The sequence below is a fragment of the Schistocerca cancellata genome, chromosome 6, assembly GCF_023864275.1.
Source record: "Schistocerca cancellata isolate TAMUIC-IGC-003103 chromosome 6, iqSchCanc2.1, whole genome shotgun sequence".
NCBI lineage: Eukaryota > Metazoa > Arthropoda > Insecta > Orthoptera > Acrididae > Schistocerca > Schistocerca cancellata.
The window spans coordinates 188,662,097-188,688,845 of record NC_064631.1 but is presented as its reverse complement, the minus strand read 5'-3'; the positions used below and the strand labels follow the sequence as shown (position 1 = coordinate 188,688,845).

Here is a 26,749-nt window from a genome sequence, read left to right as displayed (position 1 = left end):
ATGTGTGAACAACGACATTATGTTACAGAAATTACAATATGGTATAAATGTAACAGCATAGAGTGGTTTAAGTCATATCTTCAGAACGATAAGCAAAAAGGTTTTTATATGGTTTAAGTGATTTAAGGAAGTTTCCCAGTTCATCTAACAGGGGTGAAATTACATTAGGTGCTCTACAGGGTTAGATCATGGGTACCCTTCTGTGCTTGATATACAGGGTTATTACAAATGATTGAAGCGATTTCACAGTTCTACAATAACTTTATTATTTGAGATATTTTCACAATGTTTTGCACACGCATACAAAAACTCAAAAAGTTTTTCTAGGCATTCACAAATGTTCGATATGTGCCCCTTTAGTGATTCGGCAGACATCAAGCCGATAATCAAGTTCCTCCCACACTCGGCGCAGCATGTCCCCATCAATGAGTTCGAAAGCATCGTTGATGCGAGCTCGCAGTTCTGGCACGTTTCTTGGTAGAGGAGGTTTAAACACTGAATCTTTCACATGACGCCACAGAAAGAAATCGCATCGGGTTAAGTCGGGAGAGCGTGGAGGCCATGACATGAATTGCTGATCGTGATCTCCACCACGACCGATCCATCGGTTTGTAGCAATTGTAAACGGTAAGGCTTCTGCTTTAGCCTTTTCCGTAATATTTTCCAAACCGTCGGCTGTGGTACGTTTAGCTCCCTGCTTGCTTTATTCGTCGACTTCCGCGGGCTACGCGTGAAACTTGCCCGCACGCGTTCAACCGTTTCTTCGCTCACTGCAGGCCGACCCGTTGATTTCCCCTTACAGAGGCATCCAGAAGCTTTAAACTGCGCATACCATCGCAGAATGGAGTTAGCAGTTGGTGGATCTTTGTTGAACTTCGTCCTGAAGTGTCGTTGCACTGTTGTGACTGACTGATGTGAGTGCATTTCAAGCACGACATACGCTTTCTTGTCTCCTGACGCCATTTTGTCTCACTGCGCTCTCGAGCGCTCTGGCGGCAGAAACCTGAAGTGCGGCTTCAGCCGAACAAAACTTCATGAGTTTTTCTACGTATCTGTAGTGTGTCGTGACCATATGTCAATGAATGGAGCTACAGTGAATTTATGAAATCGCTTCAATCATTTGTAATAGCCCTGTATATGAATGACCTCCCTTCTTATCTGAAACAAGAAGCTAAACTGACACTGTTTGCTGATGATACAAGCATAATTACTAATCCAATCAAAGAATGTGCAATAAGAAATGATAAAGATAATGTCTTTGGAAAAGTTATTGATTGGTTTTCTGCGAGTGGGCTTTTTCTGAACTTTGAAAAAACACAGTACATCCAATTTTATACTGCAAGGAGTACAGTTCCTTCAATAAGTATAACACATCAACAGAAGTCAGTATCCAGGGTAGAGCATACTATGGTAAGTTTTTGGACGTACATGTAGATAAGAATCTTAATTGGAAAATTCATATTTTGGATCTCCTAAAGCGACTAGGTTCAGTGACTTTTGCAATCAGAATAATTGCTAATTTTGAGGATATAGAAATTAGCAAGCTAACATACTTTGCATACTTTCACTCTCTGATGTCATAAGGAATTATATTTTTGGGGTAACTCAACACTTAGGCAAAAAGTATTTACTGCTCAAAAGAAAGTGGTTAGAATACTGTGTGGGGCTCATAGTCGCACATCTTGCAGGCATCTATTTAAAAGGTTAGGAATTCTTATAACAGCCTCACAGTACATTCACTCAGTAATGAAACTAATTCTCTACAACGTTAATCAGTTTAAAAACAACAGTGATATTCATGATAATAATATCAGAAGAAAGAAAGACTTACATTGTCGTTTACTTACGTATCTTTAGCACAAAAAAGGGGTAAAATATGCTGCTGTAAAACTTCTCAATAAATTACCAGATGAAATAAAATGTCTGACAGACAGCAGTAATAGCTCTAAAAATAAATTGAAATCATATCTCCTTGACAACTCCTTCTATACCATAGATGAATTCTTGAATAGGAATAAGTAAATCTTTAGGTATAAATTATGCATTTTGTGCCATTTGAGGGAAAGGGGCAGGCAATAAAAATTTTAAGCTTTTTAAAAAGTCCCTTGACTGAGGTGTGCATTTCGTGTGCACTTGACACGTTCCACATCATAACGGTTACCGTGAGATTGATCAGTCGAACACGTAGCTAACTAACCAATACGTGAATGTTAACGTCTTACACCTCCTAGCAACAAACATACCTGAACTTATCAAGTTAGTTTACGTTTAGGAAGGCATGTGTGATCATAAAAGTGTGATAGCAACTGCGACTACGAGCTTTACCAGGAATATTAAGAAAGGTAGGAAGACATTTTTGCTTAGCAAGATTGACAGGACACAAATTGCAGAGTAGCCGAGTAGTCAGCAGCAAATATTCAGTGAAGAGGAAGAAGATGTGGAGCACAAATGAAAAGAAAATCATCGTCCGATATGCCTTAGACAAGTATGTTCCTAGCAAGGCCTTAAGGAATGGGATAAACTCACCGTGGTTTCATTGTCGTGTTGGAAAACTGCGCCGTAAAGGAAGAGTCCTGCATCACAAGTCGAAATCTAGCTGAGAAACAAAAGCAGAAAGAAGTGAAAATGGGCGTAAGGAGAGCAATGAGAGAAAAGTTCAATGACTTTGAAAGCAAAATTTTGTCAACCAATCTGAGTAAAAACTCTAGGAGGTTTGGATCGTATGTAAAAATCAGTAAGTGGGTCAGAATCATTCTATTCATTCGGTCGGAGACCATACTGACACCGGAACGGAAGATAACAGAGCGAAGGCCGAAATAATGAATTCGGTCTTCCGAAACTCTTTCACAGTCCTTTTAATAATCGTACGAACGTCGAAATGGCAGATACTGAGATAACCGACCGTGGAACAGAAAAGCAGCTACAGTCGCTTAGTAGTGGAAAGGCACAAGGACCAGATGAGATACCTGTAAGATTCTACAGAGATTATGCTAAAGAACCTGCTCCCCTTCCAGTAGCAGTTTATTGTAGATCGCTGGAGCAACGAAGGGTACCTAGCGAGTGGAGAAAAGCACAGGTTATTCCTGTTTTCAAGAAGGACCGCGCCGCGCGGAATTAGCCGAACGGTCTGAGGCGCGCAGTCATGGACTGTGCGGCTGGTTCCGGCGGAGGTTCGAGTCCTCCCTCGGGCATGGGTGTGTGTGTTTGTCCTTAGGATGATTTAGGTTAAGTAGTGTGTAAGCTTCGGGTCTGCTGACCTTAGCAGTAAAGTCCCATAAGATTTCACACACATTTGAACGTTTGAACAAGAAGGACCGCAGGACAGATACACACAATTACAGATGTCTGTCTGTTGTAGAACTATGGAACATGTTTCATGATCAAGAATTGTGACGTTTTTAGAGGACGAAAATCTCCTCTATAAAAATCAACATGTATTCCGCAGACAGATATCTTTCGAAGCTCAGCACGCTTTGTTACTGTGTGAGATCCATAGCGCTTTAGACAATGACGATCTGGTTTATGCGGTGTTCCTTGACTTCAAGAAGTCATTTCACACCACCCCGCACTGCCGCGTAGTGAAAAAAAAAATGTACGAACTTATCGAGTATCGGACCAGATCTGTCACTATATTCGGGACTTCCTTGCAAGCAGAAATCAGTACGTCGCTCTTAATGAAACAACATCTACAGATGTGAAGGCAATTTCCGGAGCACCCACAAGAAGTGTGATAGGACCTTTATTGTCTATAATGTGTTTAAATGATCTAATAAAAAGCGTCAGAAGTTCCGTAAGACTGTTCGCATATGGTATGGTTTTCTATAACAAAGTAGCAGTGCTAGAAGACGGTATCGATTTGCAGAATGACCTGCAAAAGATTAGATGGTGCAGGCTCTGACATGTCACATACTGTACGTACATAGGTAAACAATCCAACCACTGGACAACTACACTGTTGATGAGAAACAACTCGAATCAGTTTCATTCGTAAAATATCTAGGAGTAACTATCCAGAGCGACCTTAAGTGGAATGACTACACAAAACAAGTAATAGGAAAAGCAGATGCCAGATTGAGATTCACAGGAAGAATCGTAAGGAAACGTAACCCATCCACGAAGGCAGTGGTCTATAAGGCGCTTGTTCGAGCGATTCTTGAGTATTGTTCATCAGCATACGATACTTACGAGGTGGGCTGATAGAAGAGATGGAGAAGATCCAACGAAGAGCGGCGCGTTTAGTCACGGGCCGTTTAGTCGGCACGACAGCGTTACGGAGGTGCTCAACGATGTCCACTGGCAGAATTTACACAAGAGAGGGGTTGCGGATATCGAAGATGTTTACTATTGAAATTTCGAGAGAGCACTACCCAGGAAGAGTCGGGAAATATACTACTTCCCGCCACATACATCTTGCGTAATGACGACGAGGAGAAAATTCGAGAAATTAGAGTCAATACAGAGCCTTACCGACAGTCATTCTTCCCGGGCGCCATTCGCGAGTGGAATGGGGTAGCGGGTAGGGGGTATCAGTCAGTGATTCTAGAGGTACACTCCGCTGCACACCGTTAGCTGACTTACGGTGTTTGCTGTTGATGTAGAACTGATTACAATACTTTTTCGCTGAATTAATCATTTTCTTCTTATATGCAAATGTGTATAACTGTTCAGTGAAAGGAAAAGATCGTGTAAAAAGTGCAGGACAAAGTCTCAAGAGTTTGTGACTTTAAATATGAATTTCACCAACTTCAATCAAAATAATTTAAGAAAATGTATAACATAGCTATTTACCTGATCCACTGATCTCGTACACTACCTTCCACAAGTTTGGAAACATCTAGTAGTTATAGACAATGGAAAGGAAATAAAGTATTAAAATGCATTTTGTTGCTTTCCAAATGTTTATTAAGCTCAAATAATACACAGAAAGCTGCAACAATTAAATTTTCGATTCCTCAAAATAGTCCCCTTTGCTTTCACTGCCTTGCCCACTCTCGGCATGCGCTGCGTCAGTTTTGCCAAGGTTTCAGTTGGAGTTAATCTCCATTCTTGCTGCAGGACTTCCCACAATTGCGACCCACTCATGATTTCCCGTTAGCGGATCCTCCTGTCCAATTCATCCCACAGCCGCTCGATTGGGTTGCAATCAGGGGAATGTCTTTCAATATTTTACGAACCTCTAGAGACTTCACATAGTTCGGACACAAGCGAGACGTATGTTTCGGGTCGTTGTCTTCCTGCAAGACAAACCTTTTCCCAATCAGACGCAAACCAGATGTCTTAGCATGTCTCTGGAGAATGGCATGAAAATCCTTTTGGTTCATTTTTCCATCTATTTTCACCAAATCTCCGACTTTATTCTCTCCAAAGGATCCCCATACCATCACAGAACCTCCATGCTTTGCAGTTGGAATTACGGACTGAGGATTCAAGTGTTCATGGGGTAAACGGCGTACAAATTGACGGCGTTTACTTCCAAATACTAAAAGGTATCAGATAGATTATATAATTTTAAATTGTAAGACATTTCCAGGGGCAGATGTGGACTCTGACCACAATCTCTTGGTTATGAACTGCAGATTGAAACTGAAGAAACTGCAAAAAGGTGGGAATTTAAGGAGATGGGACCTGGATAAACTGAAAGAACGAGAGGTTGTAGAGAGTTTCAGGGAGAGTATAAGGGAACAATTGACAGGAATGGGGGAAAGAAATACAGTAGAAGAAGAATGGGTACCTCTGAGGGATGAAGTAGTGAAAGCAGCGGACGATCAAGTAGGTAAAAAGACGAGGGCTAATAGAAATCCTTGGGTAACAGAAGAAATATTGAATTTAATTGATGAAAGGAGAAAATATAAAAATGCAGTAAATGAAGCAGGCAAAAAGGAATACAAACGTCTCAAAAATGAGATCGACAGGAAGTGCAAAATGGCTAAGCAGGGATGGCTAGAGGACAAATGTAAGGATGTAGAGGCTTGTCTCACTAGGGGTAAGATAGATACTGCCTACAGGAAAATTAAAGAGACCTTTGGAGAGAAGAGAACCACTTGTATGAATATCAAGAGCTCAGATGGCAACCCAGTTCTAAGCAAAGAAGGGAAGGCCGAAAGGTGGAAGGAGTATATAGAGGGTTTATACAAGGGTGATGTACTTGAGGACAATACTATGGAAATGGAAGAGGATGTAGATGAAGATGAAATGGGAGATACGATACTGCGTGAAGAGTTTGACAGAGCACTGAAAGACCTGAGTCGAAACAAGGCCCCGGGAGTAGACAACATTCCATTAGAACTACTGACGGCCTTGGGAGAGCCATTCCTGACAAAACTCTACCATCTGGTGAGCAAGATGTATGAGACAGGTGAAATACCCTCAGACTTCAAGACGAATATAATAATTCCAATCCCAAAGAAAGCAGGTGTTGACAGATGTGAAAATTACCGAACTATCAGTTTAATAAGTCACAGCTGCAAAATACTAACGCGAATTCTTTACAGACGAATGGAAAAACTGGTAGAAGCGGACCTCGGGGAAGATCAGTTTGGATTCCGTAGAAATGTTGGAACACGTGAGGCAATACTAACCTTACGACTTATCTTAGAAGAAAGATTAAGAAAAGGCAAACCTACGTTTCTAGCATTTGTAGACTTAGAGAAAGCTTTTGACAATGTTGACTGGAATACTCTCTTCCACATTCTAAAGGTGGCAAGGGTAAAGTACAGGGAGCGAAAGGCTATTTACAATTTGTACAGAAACCAGATGGCAGTTATAAGAGTCGAGGGGCATGAAAGGGAAGCAGTGGTTGGGAAAGGAGTGAGACAGGGTTGTAGCCTATCCCCGATGTTATTCAATCTGTATATTGAGCAAGCAGTAAAGGAAACAAAAGAAAAATTCGGAGTCGGTATTAAAATTCATGGAGAAGAAGTAAAAACTTTGAGGTTCGCCGATGACATTGTAATTCTGTCAGAGACAGCAAAGGACTTGGAAGAACAGTTGAATGGAATGGACAGTGTCTTGAAAGGAGGATATAAGATGAACATCAACAAAAGTAAAACAAGAATAATGGAATGTAGTCGAATTAAGTCGGGTGATGCTGAGGGAATTCGATTAGGAAGTGAGACACTTAAAGTAGTAAAGGAGTTTTGCTATTTAGGGAGTAAAATAACTGATGATGGTCGAAGTAGAGAGGATATAAAATGTAGACTGGCAATGGCAAGGAAATCGTTTCTGAAGAAGAGAAATTTGTTAACATCGAGTATAGATTTAAGTGTCAGGAAGTCGTTTCTGAAAGTATTTGTATGGAGTGTAGCCATGTATGGAAGTGAAACATGGACGATAACTAGTATGGACAAGAAGAGAATAGAAGCTTTCGAAATGTGGTGCTACAGAAGAATGCTGAAAATAAGGTGGGTAGATCACGTAACTAATGAGGAGGTATTGAATAGGATTGGGGAGAAGAGAAGTTTGTGGCACAACTTGACTAGAAGAAGGGATCGGTTGGTAGGACATGTTTTGAGGCATCAAGGGATCACAAATTTAGCATTGGAGGGCAGTGTGGAGGGTAAAAATCGTAGAGGGAGACCAAGAGATGAATACACTAAGCAGATTCAGAAGGATGTAGGTTGCAGTAGGTACTGGGAGATGAAGAAGCTTGCACAGGATAGAGTAGCATGGAGAGCTGCATCAAACCAGTCTCAGGACTGAAGACCACAACAACAACAACTTCCAAATATTTCGAACATGGATTCATCAGCGAATAAGACTTTCCCAACCCTCCGCTGTCCAATGTTGGTGTGTCTTAGCCCACTGAAGCCTTTTCTTCTTGTTAACAGGGCGCAGCAGTGATTTCCTTGTTGCTGCGTAACATCGGAGGTTGTTGTCTACCAGGCGTCGTCCTACTGTTGACTAACTTACCGGCGTGTCCCTTGTTGCGTTTAGTTCAACAGTCAATTCACGGACAGTTTTTAATCTGTTATGTTTACTGGTCACTAAGAAATACTTTTCCTGGCGTTCTGATATTTTCGTGCCGCCCGCGGTGGCTAGCGGTTCTAGGCGCTTCAGTCCGGAACCGCGCTACTGCTACGGTCGCAGGTTCGAATCCTGCCTCGGGCATGGATGCGTGTGGTGTCCTTAGGTTAGTTGGGTTTAAGTAGTCCTAAGTTCTAGGGAACTGATGACCTCAGATGTTAAGTCCCGTAGTGCTCAGAGCCATTTGAACCATTTAGCCTGTTTCTCGATGCCGGTGTATGGTTTAGACAACTCCGCTGATGGAAATCATCAGTTTCTTTGCTATTTGTCGGACACTACTGCCTTCTTGGTGCAAAGTGATTATCATTACCCGTGATTCATACGGAATCCGGCACTTTGGGGCCATTTTCAGTTTCTTTCGCGGCGTGTTATACCTTTATGCAAACGCAGCTACAAGTGAACAGAAATGTAAACAACGTACCTCTACTTCAGGGCTTAACAACTGGCCGGTTTTGAGCGCGAGTACTCGCGTCTGCTCAGGCACGTGCTCGCGAGCAGGTGCAAGGTCTCGGAGTAGGGATGGAGGGGAGGGAGGGGAAATGCGCGCGCACCTATGAATAGGACCGCAGCGTGCCTATTGAATTCGCGCCGACTGTGTAACGTTAAAAGTACTACGATCAGCTCTAACAGTCACTTCGCTGGTTAAGAATCATGTCAAGTCGCCGTTGTGTAACGCCAACCATGCTTTCGCAGTTCAATCCCCATTGGGAGGAATTGTATCTGTTTACAGAAAAAGATGGTGTTGCAAAATGTTTAGTATGTGACAAAACGCTGAATTCTTTCAGGAAATTTAATTTGCAGCGACATTTTATGTCGTACCACGCGAAAGACTACGGAAGTGGAAAATGTGATGGACCAGATCGTGCACAGGAAGTTATTAAACTTAAAAGGAAGCTATCCGAAGAAGATCTAGATGACGAAGAAAAATCAACTGAGGCAACTCTCAGAGTGAGCTACAAAATTGCTTTGTGTTTAGCAAACTCCCTGCGCCCTTTCACTGATTGCGATTTAATAAAAGATGTTTGGTAGTTACAGCGGAATATTTGTGTCCATCTCAAGTTGAACAGTTTCGGATTGTGCCAGTATCTGACATGACCATTATGCGTCGCATACAGGACAAGGCAGACGACGTCCAGAGCCAGCTTGCAAATATCTATAAAGATTTTATGGCGTATTCTCTAGCTCTGGACGAAAGTGTTGATATCACTGGAACAGCGCAGCTTTCCATATTTATTAGAGGTGTTAGTAGAGATGTTCAGGTGAGGAAGGAGCTCCTCGATGTAGTAGCCATGAAGAACACTACAACCGGAGGTGATATTTTAAGTAGTGTTGAAGAAAGTGTTGAAAATATAGGATTGTCGTGTAATTCTTTAGTTTTAGTGTCTACAGACGGTGCACCAGCGATGACAGGGAAAAAATTAGGTTTCGTTGCGCTGTTGAAGGAGAAAATGCAAAAACTGACCGTGCCGAATGAAATAAAGGGCGTTCACTGTGTGATCCACCAGGAAATCTTATGTGCAAAGAGTATCACTCTAAAAAATGTGATGAGTGTTGTTGTTCGTACAACCAATTATATAAGGAAGCATGGGCTACAACACAGACAATTTAAAAGCTTTCTTGAGGATGTAGAAAGCCAGTATGGTAGCCTGCCTTATTACGGCGAGGTCCACTGACTTAGTCGTGGCGAATTATTAAATCGAATTTTTGCCTATTAGATGAGATAAATATGATCATGGAAATAAATAACATGTGTGTTCCTGAATTGAAAGAGCCTTCATGGAAATGTGATCTCGCGTTCTGAGCAGATTTAACTATCCATCTGAATGCTTTGAACATTTCACTACAAGGTAAATATCTGCTAATTACTCATTTCATAGATCGAATACGAGCTTTTAAAATGAAATTGACACTTTGGGTGAGTCAGCTAGAAACAGGAAATCTAGCTCATTTTCCTAAATTATCATCCATGCAAGATGTTCACAAAGTCTGTGAACGTTATTCACATAGTTAAGTTGCCCTTAAGGAAGAATTTGATCAACGCTTTCAAGATCTGACAGCACTAGACAGTGATTCTCATCTGTTCTCCTCGCCATATTCAGCGAATATTGAAGAGATTCGTCCTGAGTTGCAACTAGAAATTATTGACCTGCGGTGTGACAGAGAATACAGAGACAAATTTCAGAACAAGAAAAACATTTTGGAATTTTACAGACACTTCCCTCAGGATAGATTTCCTCATTTGCGCAAACTGGCGGCTACAATAATATCAATGTTCGGTTCCATGTATGTTTATGAATAATTGTTCTCTGCAATGAAATGTAACAAGACGCGCCTGAGAAACGCATTGTCTGATCGAAATTTAAACTGCACGCTGCGCCTACGATGCACAAGAACAATTACTCCTAATATAGACGCAATTGTAAAGGGTAGAAAGTACAAGATAACAAAGAATCCCACACTTCAGTGACCCTTTTATTGTGTAACAGTTCACAAATTAATACGAATGTAGAGGCATACACTAAGCTAATAAAATTATGTGGCACGTGTACATTCTCCTTTATTTGTTTCATTTGTTGCGGTAATAATTCGTGAGTGATATCCCTGCAGGTGGCCGCAGATTTACATTGACTGGCGGCAGCTGTTGTGTGCCCCACATGATTCTCCCCACTCTCCGCTCTGGTCCGGTAGTGGGGGTAGCGTGCTCGCGCTGCTCCGTGCTCGCGCCTTGCTGCTCACAGCTTGCCCCGCGAGCACATATGTTGTGAAGCCCTCCACTACGTAGTCATGCGGTGTACTCGCGCCACCTGGCGTGTTTAATAGAACTGCTTGGGCAGGTAACTTCGGTTTACGTCAAACGTAGCAATACTAGTATCTTCCAATATGTATGTATATGTACAATAATTAAGTGTGCAGTACTGTACGTGTCATTGCTATTCCGTACTCTAACCAATAACACACACAGATCACTTGCATCATGCGCCGTTGTAATACGCAGCATGGTGTTTCCTAACTTATGGAGGGCAGTGTACATGTCACTGTCAGATAGTTTCTGTTACGACAGAATCACTAGCCTGATGATTCTAACTTTATCTCACACTGTGCTGCACATTTCTCCGTTGTTTGGCGCAAATAATACTTCTCATTGTAATTAGAAATTCAGACATGAATCCACTTAAAACTGACATGGTCTCCTTGGGCCATAGACTAAAGCAAACCAGATGAAGGCTGCAGTGCCTAGCAAGGAAGAACACAGGAGAAGGAGCTAATGAACCAAGTACCAACATGCCGAAGCCATATTTCACCGTCTACTAGGTTTCTTTTTTAAATTCCATTGATGGGAAAATAGAGAAAGTTACTCATCTAAAATATTTAGGAGAAACCATTCAGGAAATGGTCTGGTAAATGTTAGATACAAAGTGGAAGCAGCCTTTAGTCTATCTATCTATCTATCTATCTATCTATCTATCTATATCCGAATCCCGCTCCAGCTACTGCCAGGTCTGGCTGCTGACGAGTCGTTTCCATTTGGCTCGGTACTCTCACCACTTTTCTTCCTCCACTTGCTGCCAGGTCACACCTCTCCTTTCACTCCCATTTTCCACCGTGTTCTTGGGCGCCCTCTAGGTCTTTTCCCATCCATCTTTAGTTCTTCCATAATTTTGGGGAGTCTATGCCCATGCATCCTCTTAACATGCCCATACCATCTTAATCTCTTTCTTTCAGTTCTCTCATACTTTCTTGTTTAAGGCCCTTTCTAATCTCTACGTTCCTTACTCTGTCCATTCTTGTTTTTCCCGTAATTGCTCTGAGTAATTTCATTTCCCCTGCTTGCAGTCTGGTCCAGTTCCTTTCTGTCATTGTCCATGTTTCTCCACCATAGGTGAAAATAGGGAAGTAATAATTCTTATACATAAGGAGTTTTGCTTTTTCTGAAACTTCCTTAGTCCAAATCAAGTGTTTTATTGCTTGGGAGAAATTGCCTCCCTTCTGTAACCTCCTATTAATTTTGTTGTTTATTCTTCCGTCCCTAGATATTTCACTCCCTAAATAATTGAAACTTTGTACCACATTGAGGGGTTCTCCATCCATGGTAATATTTGCGTTGATCCTTTTCTCTCTTCCAAATACCATTACTTCACTCTCATCTTTATTTAATTTTAATCCATATCTTTTCATTACTTCCTTCCAAGCATCAAGCTGTAATTGTACATCTACCTCTTTATCATCTTACAAAAGATACCTATACCAAAAAGTGCTTGTCAGATTACACAGAACTGAGACACTACAAGACAGTCACCAAACTAGAGTTTCTTTATGGGATTCGAGGACTCACTTTAAACAGAAATAGAGACAGTGAAGGAATTCGTACTGGACAAGAAAAAGTAGTCAAAAAATCTTTTTGGTCCAAATTGTAGTGAAGAAGGAAGATACAGTCGAAGAGCAAATAAAGAAATTGAAAAGTTGTAAGTAGGCTGTTTATATTTTCTTATTGGCAACGTTACGTAGCGCTCTGTATGAAAATCATTGGCTGTGCTGTGTGCAGTCTGTGGCTAGTTAGCATTGTTGTCTGCCATTGTAGTGTTGGGCAGCTGGATGTGAACAGCGCGTAGCGTTGCGCAGTTGGAGGTGAGCCGCCAGCAGTGGTGGATGTGGGGAGAGAGATGGCGGAGTTTTGAAATTTGTAACACTGGATGTCATGAACTATTATTTATATTATCACTGTTAAGGTAAATACATTGTTTGTTCTCTATTAACATCTTTCAATTGCTAACTATGCCTATCAGTAGTTAGTGCCTTCTGTAGTTTGAATCTTTCATTTAGCTGGCAGTAGTGGCGCTCGCTGTATTGCAGTAGTTTGAGTAACGAAGATTTTTGTGAGGTAAGTGATTTGTGAAAGGTACAGGTTAATGTTAGTCAGGGCCATTCCTTTGTAGGGATTTCTGAAAGTCAGATTGCGTTGCGCTAAAAAAATATTGTGTGTCAGTTTAAGCACAGTCACATGTATAATTTTTCAAAGAGGACGTTTCATAAAGTGTACTAACGTTTTCAAGGATATGAAAAACTTATGTCAGCATGTATTAGGAGATGACAGTGGAGCACTCTTGATGGACGACAATATTTACTGCACCTTCTTTCTTTTTAGTACCTCAGCCTGCTTTTCGCGATCTCAGTTTAGCATCAATGGCAGCGGTGGTGTAAGCGCCATACTGCGAGGTGGCTAGCACAGTGTGTTGAGTGTACAGTGGCGGACACCTGCGTGTTTTGCGGTGGTGACGTGTGACGCCCCTGTTGACAGGAGCGCCGTGTCGGCGGTGGCGCCTGCCGTGGTGGTGCCCAGCCTGCTGCGACTCCGTGCTCGCGGCTACGGGGCCGCCAAGGCCATCCCCACGCTCATCATCGCCGTCTCCGCCATCGACGACGGCGCCTCTGTCGCCATCTTCGGCGTCATCCTCAGCGTCATCTTTTCGGAAGGTACGCAGGTGATTCTGTATCTTTATCCAGGTCGCTCGTATACTCCGTCCATCATAAGCGCAACTCTCATGTGAACATTACTCTACGTATTCTTCCATGTTTGCTGGAACAACATTGGATTTTGTTTCACGTGGGTCAGAAGATAAGCTGTCTCGAGTATAGTCAGGTACGATAACGAGCGTACGTTTTATGCTGTGCATTGAGCGAATATCGACTCAGCGATGATAGGGGGCAACAGCTTTACCGGCACATTTAACGTGGAAAGCACTCGCTGTGGCACTAATTTGTATCGTTTATACCGATCGGTGCAGTAGGTTAGCTTTGGTACTGATGTCATTTTCGGTTCTTTATCCGAAGTTGCTATTCTGTAAGCTTCTCAGAGCTGTTACCGAGCCGGCCGAAGTGGCCGTGCGGTTAAAGGCACTGCAGTCTGGAACCGCAAGGCCGCTACGGTCGCAGGTTCGAATCCTGCCTCGGGCATGGATGTTTGTGATGTCCTTAGGTTAGTTAGGTTTAACTAGTTCTAAGTTCTAGGGGACTAATGACCTCAGCAGTTGAGTCCCATAGTGCTCAGAGCCATTTGAACCTGTTACCGATCGTACTCGCGCAGATTTTTCGACAACTGTACCGAGAGGAACTTCGTGGAAGATTAAAACTGTGTGCCGGACTAAGATTCGAACTCGGGAGCTTCGCCTTTCGCGGGTAAGTGCTCTACCATCTGAGCTACCCAAGCACGACTCACGACCCGTTCTCACAGCTTCACTTCTGCCAGTACCTTATCTCCTACCATCCAAACTTCACAGAAACTTGTGTGAAGATGTGAGGACGGGTCGTGAGTCGTGCTTGGGTAGCTCAGATGGTAGAGCACTTGCCCGCGAAAGGCAAAGGTCCCGAGTTCGAGTCTCTGTCCGGCACATAGTTTAAATCTGCCAGGAAGTTTCATATCAGCGCGCACTCCGCTGCAGAGTGAAAATCTCATTCGGTACCGAGATGGTTTAGATTTCGGTATGGCCCTCTCGTTCGGTTCGGTGTGATTTATTTACATCTAGAATTTCTTATCTTAGACATATTGAGCGGTTTTAGCTTCAGATTTAGTGATTGTGTTACTGAAGAATCACCAGGATGCGCCTGGGAGTTCATAACCTACAATTTTCCTTTGTCAGAAATATGGTTTTGTATTGTTGTTACTGTGAATGATTGTAACATAAAAAAACCAGTTTCGGTCAATATACTTGTTATTATTATGTAAATATGTATTTTTATGTAGTTAGGATTTTAAAAAATCATTAAATTTCGAAAGGTCTGCTCTGCGTACATACAGGGTGTTACAAAAAGGTACGGCCAAACTTTCAGGAAACATTCCTCACACACAAATAAAGAAAAGATGTTATGTGGACATGTGTCCGGAAACGCTTAATTTCCACGTTAGAGCTCATTTTAGTTTCTTCCACCTACGCTCAATGGAGCACGTTATCATGATTTCATACGGGATACTCTACCTGTGCTGTTAGAACATGTGCCTTTACAAGTACGACGCAACTTGTGGTTCATGCACGATGGAGCTCCTGCACATTTCAGTCGAAGTGTTCGTACGCTTCTCAACAACAGATTCGGTGACCGATGGATTGGTAGAGGCGGACCAATTCCGTGGCCTCCACGCTCTCCTGACCTCAACCCTCTTGACTTTCATTTATGGGGGCATTTGAAAGCTCTTGACTACGCAACCCCGGTACCAAATGTAGAGACTCTTCGTGCTCGTATTGTGGACAGCTGTGATACAAAACGCCATTCTCCAGGGCTCCATCAGCGCATCAGGGATTCCATGCGACGGAGGGTGGATGCATGTATCCTCGCTAACGGAGGACATTTTGAACATTTCCTGTAACAAAGTGTTTGAAGTCACGCTGGTACGTTCTGTTGCTGTGTGTTTCCATTCCATGATTAATGTGATTTGAAGAGAAGTAATAAAATGAGCTCTAACATGGAAAGTAAGCGTTTCCGGACACATGTCCACATAACATATTTTCTTTCTTTGTGTGTGAGGAATGTTTCCTGAAAGTTTGGCCGTACCTTTTTGTAACACCCTGTATATAGCATGAGTGTGAGCTGAAATTACTAGTGACTTCGCATACTTTTTTCCGCAAATGGTTTATGTATTAATTATCGAAACGCATTGAAAACTTTTAAGTAACAATGCAAAGCAATTTTGTGTAGCATGAAAGAGGAAACCTTTCAAAATTTCAGGCATTTACGGCTTACTGCTGCATCATTTGGCAATGAAGTCAGCCTGCGTCTCTGTTGAATGGAATTATGTGGAATAAAGTGCTGAAGGCATGCGAGTTCTAGAAGCCCAGTGGAAAAAAATGGTTCAAATGGCTCTGGGCACTATGGGACTCAACATCTTAGGTCGTAAGTCCCCTAGAACTTAGAACTACTTAAACCTAACTAACCTAAGGACATCACACACACCCATGCCCGAGGCAGGATTCGAACCTGCGACCGTAGCAGTCCCGCGGTTCCGGACTGCAGCGCCAGAACCGCTAGACCACCGCGGCCGGCAGTAGCCCAGTGGAAGCCGGTACGGTAGCTCAGCGTGTTCGGGCACAGGGTTAGGTGCCGTGTGTTATAAAAAGAAAACTGACTGAATGTTCCAAAGACGAACTTCAATAGATGTCATGGGACGTCCGCCCCCAAATAAATGCAACAAAAAAAAATTGAGATCGATTAAAAAAAAAAGTGGGTAAGGCAACAGACCGCTGTGTGAAAGGTCGTAGGTTCCCATACCGCTGGGTACGAAAATATTTTTTCCACTTTCTGTTTGTAGCACATTCTGAGACTCCGTTAATCGTCGAAGTTAAGCATTTTTCTGAAATATTCGTTGTTATTTACACGTAAGAGCGTGCTTTGCTCAGTAATGAGTATCTTCGATTTCGTGACTTCCATATGTTTAACAACTGAAAGATGAAATTGCTGTGCATGAACCAACTGACAGTGACTTTTGTACTTTTTCTTGTTACAAATAATTCACCATTTTTTTTCTGAAATGTAGCGATTTCCGAGTGTGTGGTCTGACAGGAATCTAAGAGCACAACTTAAAAAATGGGCGGATCGCAGGATTCGAACCTGCGACCGTAGCAGCAGCGCGGTTCCGGACTGGAGCGCCTAGAACCGCTCGGCCACAGCTGCCGGCGGCGTGTACTTGTTGCCGTATGCATATCTCCCATGTTTTTTCCGTATTAGTGAAGGTTTGTAAATGGTTAACCATTTTAACCACACTTACCACCAGATTTTCAACGTCGTCGTCCATGCACTCATGTGACAATTATCGTTATCCACAATGAAGAATATTGTATACCAATAATCAATAATTACACCGCTTTTTAAGTGATAGACCTCCTAACGAAAATCTGTAGATTCAAACCGTACAGTGCAATTGTCAACGAAGTTAAGAAAGGCTATGCTAATTAGTTTGAGAATCATGTTGTGGATTGGCAAGAGAGCCAACCCGGTATACTAGAGGAAGCCGAAAGGCACGCGTTTTAACTCACAGCAGTCGCCTTACATGAAGCCCCATGGGCAACGCCAGTGCCACTGTGGACAACAGCATACTGCAGCCAGAGAGAGGAGCCGAAAGGCGCATTTCGCAGTCGAGCCACGCAATCCAACAAACTGTGCACTAGGCCAAGATTGTGCAGACCGCAAACGTTTGGTGGCACGACGCTCGTCGTCGGCTGGCGTGAGGTCTGGAACAGGACAAGGAAATTAGACTTTAGCAAAAAACGTACGTAGCTGCTGGAATACTTAACTTTAATCCATAATTGGTGAACGTCGCTCTTGACTGTACATTATTTACAATATCAATAGTAACTGGTAATGGCGCCTTGCTAGGTCGTAGCAAATGGCGTAGCTGAAGGCTATGCTAACTATCGTCTCGGCAAATGAGAGCATATTTTGTCAGTGTACCATCGCTAGCAAAGTCGGCTGTACAACTGGGGCGAGTGCTAGGAAGTCTCTCTAGATCTGCCGTGTGGCGGCGCTCGGTCTGCAATCACTGATAGTGGTGACACGCGGGTCCGACGTATACTAACGGACTGCGGCCGATTTAAAGGCTACCACCTAGCAAGTGTCGTGTCTGGCGGTGACACCACAAAACAAGAGTCTGGTAAGGAGAAATGACAGTATTTAGAAAAGGAAAAGTGCTTTCATCCCAATGGAATAACAAAAAAACTACCCATAGTGATGGTATGCAAATATACACTGAAGAGCGAAAGAAACTGGTACATCTGTTTAATATCGTGTAGGGCCCCCGCGAGCACGCAGATGTGCCGCAACACGACCTGGCATGCACTCGTCTAATGTCTGAAGTAGTGCTGGAGGGAACTGACACCATGAATCCTGTAGGGCTGTCCATAAGTCTCTGAGTACGAAGGGGTGGAGATCTCTTCTGAAGAGCACGTTGCAAGGCATCCCAGATATGCTCAATGATGTTCACGTCTGTGGACTTTGGCGGCCAGCGGAAGTGTTTAAGCTCAGAAAAGTATTCCTGGAGCCACTCTGTAGCAATTCTGGATGTGTGGGGTGTCGTATTGTCTTGCTGGAATTGCCGAAATCTGTCGGAATGCACAGTGGACACGAATGGATACAGGTGATCAGACAGGATGCTTATGTACGTGTCACCTGTCGGAGACGTATCTAGACTATCAGGGGTTCCATATCACTCAAACTGCACACGCCCCACACCATTACAGAGCCTCCACCAGCTTCATCAGTTCCCTGCTGACACGCAGGGTCCACGGATTCATGAGGTTGTCTCAATACCCGTACACGTCCATCCACTCGATACAACATGAAACGAGAATCGTTCGACCAGGCAACATGTTTCCAGTCATCAGTACTCCATTGTCGGTGTTGACGGGCCGAAGCGAGGCGTAAAGCCTTGTGTCGTGCAGTAATCAAGAGTACACGAGTGGGCGTTCGGCTCCGAAAGCCCATATCGATGATTTTTCGTTGAATGGTTCGCGCGCTGACACTCGTTGATGACCCAGCATTGAAATCTGCAGCAATTTGCGGAAGGGTTGCACGTCTGTCACACTGAATGATTCTCTTCAGTCGTCGTTGATCCCGTTTCTGCAGGATCTTTTTCCGGCCGTAGCGATATCGGAGATTTGATGTTCTACCGGATTACTGACATTCACGGTACACCCGTGAGACGGTCGTACGGGAAAATCCCCTTTTCATCGCTACCCCGGAGATGCTGTGTCCCATTGCTCGTGCGCCAACTATAACGCCACGTTCAAATTGACTTAAATCTTGATAACCTGCACTCGTAGCAGCAGTAACCGATGTAACAACTGTGCCAGACTCTTGCTGTCTTATATAGGCGTTGCCGACCTCAGCGCCGTATTCCGCCTCTTTATGTACGTCTGTAGTTGAATACGCATGCCTATACCAGTTCCTTTTGCCCTTCAGTGTATAACTACAACAACTAATTTTCATATGCTGTAACTGTTGTGATGAATTGGTTTGAAATTGACAATGAGACGGATGGATAGCCAATTGGTGGATTCTGATTTCCATTACAGATGAAATAGGTATAAGTGTTCTTCTTTGTCATTCCTAGACGTCAATACAACTTTTATTTTTTTTATGACGTTTCGGGATTGCAGCCGGATCAAGTTAACTTCTTGCCAATATTTCGGCTGGACGGTTGCCAGCCGAAATATTGTGACAAGAAGTCGACATGATCCAGCTGCAATCCCGAAACCTCATAGAATATTCGGTACGCCGGGAAAACTTCAAGAATCGTAACTTTTCATTTCTTACACGACATTCGCCGGACTGTTTTCTGCCAAGTACAGGACGACTGCCGGCCGGTGTGGCCGTGCGGTTCTTTGTTGCAGGTGGTCTGGCGTTTCGCATCACGCAGGGCCCCGCCTCCATCCTCGGTGGTGTCGGCTTCGGCGTGCTGTGGGGGTTCTTGGCCCGGTGGGTCCCAGAGAAGGATGACGTGAGTACCACATGTACCTGTAACTGCTGTCACACTTATACTGGGTGGCTGTAATGATGGTGCAGCTACCCACACACGCCCAGTGCGGACTGTAATTATCGTTGTTGTTGTTGTGGTCATCAGTCCAGAGACTGGTTTAAGGCAGTTCTCCATGCTACTCTATCCTGTGCAAGCTTCTTCATCTCCTAACACCTACTGCAACCTACATCCTTCTGAATCTGTTTGGTATATTCATCTCTTGGTCTTCCTCTACGTTTTTTACTCTCCACGTCCGTAGGTCGTGGTCGTGCGGTAGCGTTCTCGCTTCCCACGCCCGGGTTCCCGGGTTCGATTCCCGGCGGGGTCAGGGATTTTCTCTGCCTCGTGATGACTGGGTGTTGTGTGATGTCCTTAGGTTAGTTAGGTTTAATTAGTTCTAAATTCTAGGGGACTGATGACCATAGATGTTAAGTTCCATAGTGCTCAGAGCCATTTTTTTTTACCCTCCACGCTGCCCTCCAATACTAAATTGGTGATCCCTTGATACCTCAGAATATGTCCGACCAACTGATCCCTTCTTCTAGCCAACTTGTTCCACAAATTTCTCTTCTCCCCTATTCTATTCAGTACCTCCTCATTAGTTATGTGATCTACCCACCTAATCTTCAGCATTTTTCTGTAGCAGCACATTTCGAAAGCTTCTATTCTCTTCTTGTCTAAACTATTTATCGTCCACGTTTCACTTCCACACATGGCTATATTCCATGCAAATACAGAAACGACTTCCTGACACTTAAATCTACGAGGTGTGGCTAGAAAGAAAACCGGACTAGTACTGGTGAAACAATAAAACGAATGCAATAAGGCTGAAAGTCGCATGGCCTGTCACGTGACTCTCGCTCCGCCTACTGCTCGAGTTTCATCTGCCTCCTGCACTCAGTCTGCCCGTGGCGTCTGTTTTAAGTAGTTGACGTTTTGTCTGTGCGTCGGAAAATGTTGAGTGTACAGAAAGAACAGCGTGTTAACATCAAATTTTGTTTCAAACTAGGAAAATCTGCAAGTGAAACGTTTGTAATGTTACAACAAGTGTACGGCGATGATTGTTTATCGCGAACACAAGTGTTTGAGTGGTTTAAACGATTTAAAGATGGCCGCGAAGACACCAGTGATGACACTCGCACTGGCAGACCATTGTCAGCAAAAACTGATGCAAACATTGAAAAAATCGGTAAACTTGTTCGACAAGATCGCCGTTTAACAATCAGAGCAGTGTCTGAGTTAACAGGAGTTGACAAGGAAAGTGTTAGGCAGATTCTTCATGAAAGTTTCAACATGAACAAAGTGTGTTCAAAAATGGTTCCAAAGTGTCTCACAATTGAACAGAAGGAACGCCGAAGAATGATTTGTTCTGACATCCTGGAAGACATTGAAAGTGATCCCACCTTCTTACAAAATGTTATTACTTGCGATGAACCGTGGTTTTTTACTTACGATCCCGAAACTAAGCGCCAATCGATGCATTGGAAAACTCCTGGTTCTCCACGACAAAAAAAGCACGAATGTCAAAATCGAAATTCAAGGCAATGATGATTGTTTTTTTTTGACATCGAAGGGATTGTGCACATTGATTGGGTACCAGAGGGACAAACAGTGAATCAGCACTACTACATTAGCGTCCTGGCTACTCTACGTGAGCGAGTATGGAGAAAATGGAACGATTTGTGGAGAAAAAAGTCATGGATCCTTCACCAAGACAATGCCCCAGCTCACAGTGCGTTGTCAGTGAAGACGTTTGTGGCAAAACACAACATTCCCATCTTAGATCATCCACCCTGCTCACCTGATTTGGCCCCCTGTGACTTTTTTCTTTTCCCTAAAGTCAAGTCAGCTTTGAAAGGAACTAGATTTGAGACTGTTGAAGCAGTAAAAGAAAAAGCGACGGAAGTAATGTATGGACTTACCGAAAATGATCTGCAGCATTGTTATGAACACTGGAAAATTCGTATGGAGCGGTGTAGAGACCGAGGAGGAGAGTACATTGAAGGAGATAACATGAAATTGTAAATAATTGTAAATAAATGTTTTTTCCAGCATCAGTCCGGTTTTTTTCTAGCCGCACCTCGTATACTCGATGATAACAAACTTCTCTTCTTCAGAAACGCTTTCCTTGCCATTACCAGGCTACATTATCGTATGGCAGCAAAACTTGGGAGATATGGTAATGCACAACCGATGTACGCTTGAAAAAAAGTTAGTTACAATATAGGCCACTAGGCGCAAATCTGGCGCTGTACAGCATCTCGTCGACGTCTGCGGTGCTCATACTGAGCAAACTGTGTAAGGTGTGGTTCATAATAAAATCAACATAATGCCTGTGTCACTCGCTTTATGTTTTTCCCCACATCCCGTTCCTAATAAATTACACATGGAAACATTTCTATACGTCTTCTTCTTGCATTCACGACACGGTATCTGCATCTGATGGCCAAGATCGAAAATAATTTTTTCCCAGCGTAAATCGGTTTCACGGTTTGTTAGAATATCTGTCAAATCCGCTGCCATACGAAAATTAGAACCCACAGTGCTCCTCTGTGAGTAGCTGCAGATACATAGCTTAGGAATTACGTGAATGTCTGTAGCATGTCCTAAAAGAACGACGTGCAAAAATAAAATAAAATAAAATAAAATAAAAACGATAGACAGAGGAATTGTGGAGGGTTTCTTGAGGAAGTCACGCCCTGAAACGTCATCCGACACACTGATGAGCGCATAACTTATACGGGTTAACGTCAGCAGACTGCAGGTGCAGACCCCATCTGCGTATTGTTCACTCACAAGGGCAAACTCTCCTTCGCTCCCCCTCCCCCCTCCGCCCCTCTCAGATTTTGTTGTAAGATAGCCCAGTGGATAGCCCATCAAAAACTGAACACAGATCAAGCATGAAACCAGGAAGAAGGTGTACTAAACTGTAAAAAAAGCAAAATATAAGTATAAACAGTGAACAATCCAATAAGAAGAAGTGTAATAAACAGCAGCCCGAAACAGCAACGGCGTCGTGGTAAAGTGGTCATGGTGTAGAACTGCTAACCGGGCGAGCCGTGTTCGAAATTTCTTTGTGCTATTTATTTATTTTTTTCACAGCATTATGAACTGGCCATCCGCTCATTGAAATGTTTGTTCTCGTTCTGTAGTCTTGCCAGTTGTCATGCTATACATTGGTTGTAGAATATGAGTCTTACAGTAAGAATACATTACCGTTGCAAGTAAATGTAATGAACAGGGAGCACAGGCGGAATACCACATGGAGGTCTTGCAGAAATGAAAACAACAAATAAACGGGTATGAACTGCGTTACAACAAAGGAATTCAAGAGACAAGACTTCCAAACGGAACGCCACTTCAAAAACATTAAAAACGTTTTGACAGAGCACAGAAAAACCGTTGCGATTGTGAAACTGTTGCGTTCATTTGTCGTAGCTTATGTGACAAACTATTGCGTGTTCATCATTTCGTTGGGAGTGATCACATTCATATTCATACGTACGCCTTAATCGGGCAAAGAGACATATCTCACTCACTTACTAGTCGCACAAATTAGGTGCATCGATAAGAGTTTCCTGTCATACGACACACGTACTGTCACTAATGCCGTGTATGACACACCAGACGTGTTTTCCGGTGGAAGATTTAGTTGACTTGTCGCCTTGTCATCAAACATTTGCGTTTCCCATTCGAAAGCCAGTTCCTTTTGGCTGCAAACAAAGTAGTTGTGCAGATTGAACCCTCATTATTCCTTACACCTCGCTGTTAGAAACGCTGATACACCACGATACAGGCACAAATTTAAATAAAACGAACAGCGAAAAAAAATAAAGGAAAGGGCACAAGTTAGGCTTAAACACTTCTCGCCCGCTTGCTAGTCCAATCCCGTAATCAGTTAACCACGACCCTACTTTGCTTCCTGATTGCTCTCTATTGCTCTTCTTGTGCTTTGACCGTTCACTGCTTCTACTTTTGCTTTTTTTTTCAGTCTAGTACACCTTCTTCCCGTTTTTATGCCTGACCGGTGTTCAGTTTTTTTAACGAGCTGTCCGCAGTTGACCACTAAATCTGAGGGTGATGCGATGGGGAATTTACCCTGTCGTCTGCACTGTGCGAGTGAGGGAGAGAGGGAGGAAGGGAAGGAGGAAGATAGAGAGAGAGAGAGAGAGAGAGTGACAGACAGAGACAGAGACAGAGACAGAGACCGCAAAAGGTTAGCGGAAGTTGACCAAGATGACCGTTACTACGTCGCCTAATTACACACCGCCTAATTACACATCGCAAGGGAGTAAGGCACAACCGCGTGGAAAACGTATGACGGGGAACGACTGCCTGTCACTACATTTCCGCGCACGGATGTAGTGCTCCAATTGACACCTGTCACTAGACCAGCACTTCGGCAGCAAACGTGGGTTGAAACGCTGTCACTTCTCCGTGACTGCGCTTTTCGGTCTCTGCAGTGATGTTGTGCCACGTATGGACGCATTAGACGCCGCGAATGCCGACAAGTCTGTTCGGTGGAAGTATTACTTGCGGTTAATCATCGTCACAACTCAACGTCTGCAGCTGGAAGGGTGCCCTAGCAGCAGGCATTTTCCACTGTAGCGTTGTTGGGCGACATTTCCAGAAATGGGTTTCCACTCTCAGTTTGTCCCTCAAGATGCCTTCTGTAGACTCTCGTCGCTTGTTGGTGTATTTTCGTTATGCTCTCTGAGGCGAGTAAAATCAGATGTTAAAATATGTCACACTGAGCAGGATTTTTTTTTAATGTCTTACATTCTAGTAGGAGGTAACATTGGTCAAATTAGGAGAAAGGTTTCCATAGCGATACATTCAGAAACCAGTAACTGTTGACATCTGAACAAATCTGTTATGTAGAAGCAGACACTATAGGCATTGCTGCATATGTTCAGCACTCGTTCTACCACATACTTCAGCCCTTCTACGCAGTGAACCAAGCACTCTTTGAAATACACCCCACCTTGCTCGAACTGCATCACATGAGCTGGTCACAGGTTCCTAACGACGCACATTGTAAATGGTTTGAGCGTACACCAACGGCTTTAATGCTCGTTTGACACTGGGACACTGGTGATGGTCGCCACAGATGGTCACCGGTGACTGTGGTAAACACTCCTGGCTCACTGGTGTCCGACACCGCAGGTGTTGCTAACTGATTAGTTAGTGAAATGGACTCGTACAGGGGTAGCAACTAAATTTTGCTAGCCCTTTATGGTCCGAAAAATAAGGTATTTAATTTGAAAAAAAACCTACAACTTACAGATTTTGATTTTGTCATACAAGCTCGTCTCATTGAAATCAGGCACAAAATTCGCTATAATTTCTTGCCACGCATTCGTTTTCATCACTTTGTTGCTATAGTCATCGCTTTTCACATCCCAAATAGCAGGACGGTTGGTTGGTTGGTTTGGGGAAGGAGACCAGACAGCGTGGTCATCGGTCTCATCGGATTAGGGAAGGATGGGGAAGGAAGTCGGCCGTGCCCTTTCAGAGGAACCATCCCGGCATTTGCCTGGAGTGATTTAGGGAAATCACGGAAAACCTAAATCAGGATGGCCGGACGCGGGATTGAACCATCGTCCTTCCGAATGCGAGTCCAGTGTCTAACCACTGCGCCACCTCGCTCGGTAAATAGCAGGACGACTTTCTACTTCACTTACAAAATATTTAGTGTTAATCAAATCTAAACTCGTGGCTACAATATAAGGTGCAATGAAAGTTTCGCGTCAGTGTCTCAGAAATGACTGCCTGTCGGTTGCCAAATCTGCAGCTCTGTGTCTGTGATCTGTGTTCCAGTGTGAACGCTCGAATTGAAACTAATGCGTGTCTGGCGGTGACTGCTGAAAGTACAGTGACCCTGTCCGTCACACGTGGTGAGGGTGAGTCACTGCTGGGTCACAGTGGCTGGGTGAGGCGGTGCAGTGTCCCGGTGTGAATGCTCCAGTTCAGACGAATGTTTCTCTGTCGGTGACCGTCGCTGGTGACCTTCACCAGTGTCCCAGTGTGAAATGAGCCTAAATGTACCCATAGCCAGAAATCATAGCCAATAGCGAGGTCATGCTACCAATCCTCACTGATCAGTCCATCGGCCATGAAAGGTTGAGATAAGATCCTGTCTCACGATCTATACAAAATGGGTTCATACCTTGTCATGTATAAACCAGGCACTGTCATTCTGCTAGTGAAACGTTGTCCAATAGCGCTGGTAATTCATCGTGCGGAACAGCAGCTGTTAATGTGGTAAAGCGCATAGCCCCGTGAGTGTGTCACAGGAAGTTCCTGCCCATACATTAGTTCTGAAGCGAGCCTGATGTCTCACCTCCAAGATTGCTCGAGAATTTGCGTCTGCCAACATGCGCGTTTCTTGTGGAACCTGCTTCACCTGCAAATAAAATGCAGGCTGTGAGCTGATGATCTCCAGCAATTTTTTGTATAAGCCATTTGCAGAACTCTAATCAGGCAGTGTAGTCTCTTGGCTGAAGAGCATGGATGAATTGCTTATGGTAGGGATAAAACAACACTGACCATGCAGAACTGACCACTAGAGTGTGTTGGTTTGATGTGGTCCATGTCGGTTCGAAGAGGAAAAAATTGATGTCCAGGTAGAACGTGAATAATAACTTCCTTGGAATGAAAGACACTTAAACTCTCCTTCTGAAAAGCGAAATGCCCCATCGCAACCCCCTCAGATTTAGTGGTAAGATTGGCGAGTGCATAGCCCGTCAAAAACTGAACACAGATCAAGCATGAACGTGAAGAAGGTATACTGAACTGTAAAAAAAAGCAAAGTAGAACTAATGAACGGTTCAAGAACAAGGCATAAGCCGGCCGCGGTGGCCGAGCGGTTCTAGGCGCTTCAGTCCGGAACCGCGCGACTTCTACGGTCGCAGGTTCGAATCCTGCCTCGGGCATGGATGTGTGTGATGTCATTAGGTTAGCTAGGTTTAAGTAGTTCTAAGTTCTAGGGGACTGATGACCTCAGATGTTAAGTCCCATAGCACTCAGAGCCATTTAAACCATTTGAACAAGGCATGAAATAAACAACACAGTGTAACAGCACCAGTGTCGTGGGTAAGTGGTTATGGTGTTACTCTGCCAAGGAAACGAGCCGTGCTCAACACTCCCTCGTGTCGCCTTTTTTTTTTATTTATTTACAACACTACGAACTGTCGGTCTGGTCATTGAAATGTTTGTTTTCGTTCTGTT

General features: G+C 43.6%; 1 protein-coding gene across 1 annotated transcript in view; it reads left to right on the top strand.

Annotated features, from left to right (window-relative positions):
• The window catches only part of LOC126088239 (sodium/hydrogen exchanger 9B2-like), a 154,777-nt gene that overhangs the window by 87,992 nt on the left and 40,036 nt on the right, over positions 1-26,749 (top strand). Inside the window, exons 6-7 of the mRNA XM_049906369.1 lie at positions 13,319-13,494; positions 19,395-19,501. Of these exons, the coding sequence (XP_049762326.1) occupies positions 13,319-13,494; positions 19,395-19,501 (283 nt within the window). The remainder of the gene's footprint in view (positions 1-13,318; positions 13,495-19,394; positions 19,502-26,749) is intronic.